The following is a 2,500-nucleotide window of genomic DNA, read 5'->3' on the forward strand; positions in this document are numbered from 1 at the left end:
GACAAATTGCCCCTAATCACTCAAATGATAGACACTTCCCTCAGGCAGGGTTTGGGTTTTTCACTCAGTTTCTCTACCTGCAAATTGAGCATATTCACTTTGACAATGCTGTGCTGCAGAGCTTGACATTGGCACCTTCCAACCAGCTAAAAATGGGTAAAACCTGGTCGTGTCTAGTAAAAATGTTAGTCTCACTAGCCACTTTGGCAGGTAACCTATTCTTATGACATATCTCAGTAGCATATATCCTTATTTTACACCTTGTGTTACATGCATATTTAGGTTCAAGAAAGATTCACCCTTCTATTTTCTGATATACTGTAGGTCGCTTCATTTAACATACCGGTACTATGTTCATAGCACAGATCATCTTGTTTTTAAAAAAAAAGTGAAAAGTGAAAGCCCATTGGGAAACTCCAACTCCCATTGTCATTGTGACACAGCACTCCACAGCACACAAGTGAACACTGCACACTGCACACAACGAAACTGCATTTATGCCTCACCCGTGCAAGGGGGCAGCCCTCAGTGGCGCCCCATGGGGAGCAGTGCGGTGGGACGGTACCATGCTCAGGGTACCTCAGTTTTAGTTAGTTTAGTTTTTATCACTGACTATGTATAAAGGTAAATTAAAAAAAATAATAATATTTATATTTAAAAATACTGTGTGTGTGTGTGTGTGTGTGTGTGTGTGTGTGTGTGTGTGTGTGTGTGTGTGTGTGTGTGTGTGTGTGTGTGTGTGTGTGTGTGTGTGTGTGTGTGTGTGCCGTCCATCTCCACTGACCTCATCGTAGAGCTTCACGTCTAGTCTGCAGGCATTGGACGAGAAGAGCTGCACTGAGCTGACACAACTGATTGGTTGAGTCTCTCGCACAGTGACCCGCCCACTGTCCGTCTCTGCGTTCTCATTGGTGGGTTGCTGCTGGCTCTTGCTCCATTGGTGGTCCTCGTCCAGCATGTACAGGGTTTCCCGTGTGGCCAGCACAGTCACAGGGACCACAGAGTCATCTGGGGACACAGAAAAAAAAAAAACAATGCATTCTGAAACTTTTAAGATTCCATCTCTTGGACAGGACTCCCCGCAACGGGACATTTTGGAATAAACATGACAAATATAAATAAATAAAAAGTTCATCTTACTTGTAAACACTAGTACCTCACATTCAATTGAATTAAATGTAGTACCCCCTGAACAGGAAGTAATCTAAGAGCACAGGAAGTCACAATAGAATAATGTTCTTCAAGCCACATTAAACTTGGCTGAATATTTCTCAACCTTTCCCAAAAAGAACAACTACCCTCCTTAAAATTCACACCCTGGTGCAAATATCTGTATAATGCAATCGTGTGATGTTCCAGACTTTATGATTCATGTCCATGCCCCAGATTTTGACTGCCTCTTATGACAAACAGAATTGAAATTAAGTGCACTTTGAGGAAAAGAAATGAATGAAGCTTTAAAAGAAGCTAATAAATAATTCAAGTCCCAGACAGATGGGCTTTTGTGTGCAAACCAACTCCCGTCTGCTCTTCAGAGAGAGAAAGAGAGACAGAGAAAGGAAGAGCACATTTGGACTTGTCATGTCTCTGAGGTTTAGAGTCTTTCATCAGCCTCCAGCCTCATTTCCATCAACAAAGACTCAGCTGATGTGGGTCCACATATCTGGGTGGTGACGGGGGTTCTGTGTGTGTGTGTGTGTGTGTGTGTGTGTGTGTGTGTGTGTGTGTGTGTGTGTGTGTGTGTGTGTGTGTGTGTGTGTGTCTCTCTCTCTCTCTCTCTCTCTCTCTCTCTCTCTCTCTCTCTCTATCTCTCTCTCTCTCTCTCTCTCTCTCTCTCTCTCTCTCTCTCTCTCTCTCTCTCTCTCTCTCTCTCTCTCTCTCTCTCTCTGAAATCAAGAAAGATTAGATCATCACCAAGTTGATAGGGGTGAGGAAAGTGTGTCTGTTCGTCTGTCTGTCTATCTATCTTTGACTTCAAGGGAAGATTAGCAACTCTTCAAGGCCATGTCACACAGTCACAAAAAACTTGTATCCACATACACATTGTACATCACCACTGCCCCCTATCAAAAGATACACTTGTAGCTACAGAGATATTTCACATCAACACTGGCCCTAACCACAAGATACATGTACACATGTGTCCACATACACATTGCAAACACGTACAACACTGCCCCATTAAAAGCTACACAACTGCCTGTTTTTGCACACACTTTTTACAGGAATAACTACTGGGACCCTAGAAACAAATCTATCTACTGTACACACATTTTACCACTTCAATCACTGGGGATGTAATGGTATTGCACTGAACTGAGAAATCGCAATACGCAGAGCCACAAACCAAGAAGGCAGAATCGTGATACACCCTCTCAAAGTTCTGTTGCCCCTTCAGTCCAGAAAATAATCACATGATGCAAGGTGATCATGCTTACATGCATCATATCATTTTCACTATCGTTACTTTTCAAACAATAAGTACATTAGCAGCCCCCAA

General features: G+C 42.8%; 1 protein-coding gene across 1 annotated transcript in view; it reads right to left on the minus strand.

Moving 5' to 3' along the window:
- stk11ip (serine/threonine kinase 11 interacting protein) overlaps nucleotides 1-2,500 on the minus strand; it is a 77,226-nt gene that overhangs the window by 1,575 nt on the left and 73,151 nt on the right. Inside the window, exon 26 of the mRNA XM_063211534.1 lies at nucleotides 785-1,008. Coding sequence (XP_063067604.1) covers nucleotides 785-1,008 — 224 coding nt within the window. The remainder of the gene's footprint in view (nucleotides 1-784; nucleotides 1,009-2,500) is intronic.

Source organism: Engraulis encrasicolus, chromosome 12 (genome assembly GCF_034702125.1).
Source record: "Engraulis encrasicolus isolate BLACKSEA-1 chromosome 12, IST_EnEncr_1.0, whole genome shotgun sequence".
Taxonomy (NCBI): domain Eukaryota; kingdom Metazoa; phylum Chordata; class Actinopteri; order Clupeiformes; family Engraulidae; genus Engraulis; species Engraulis encrasicolus.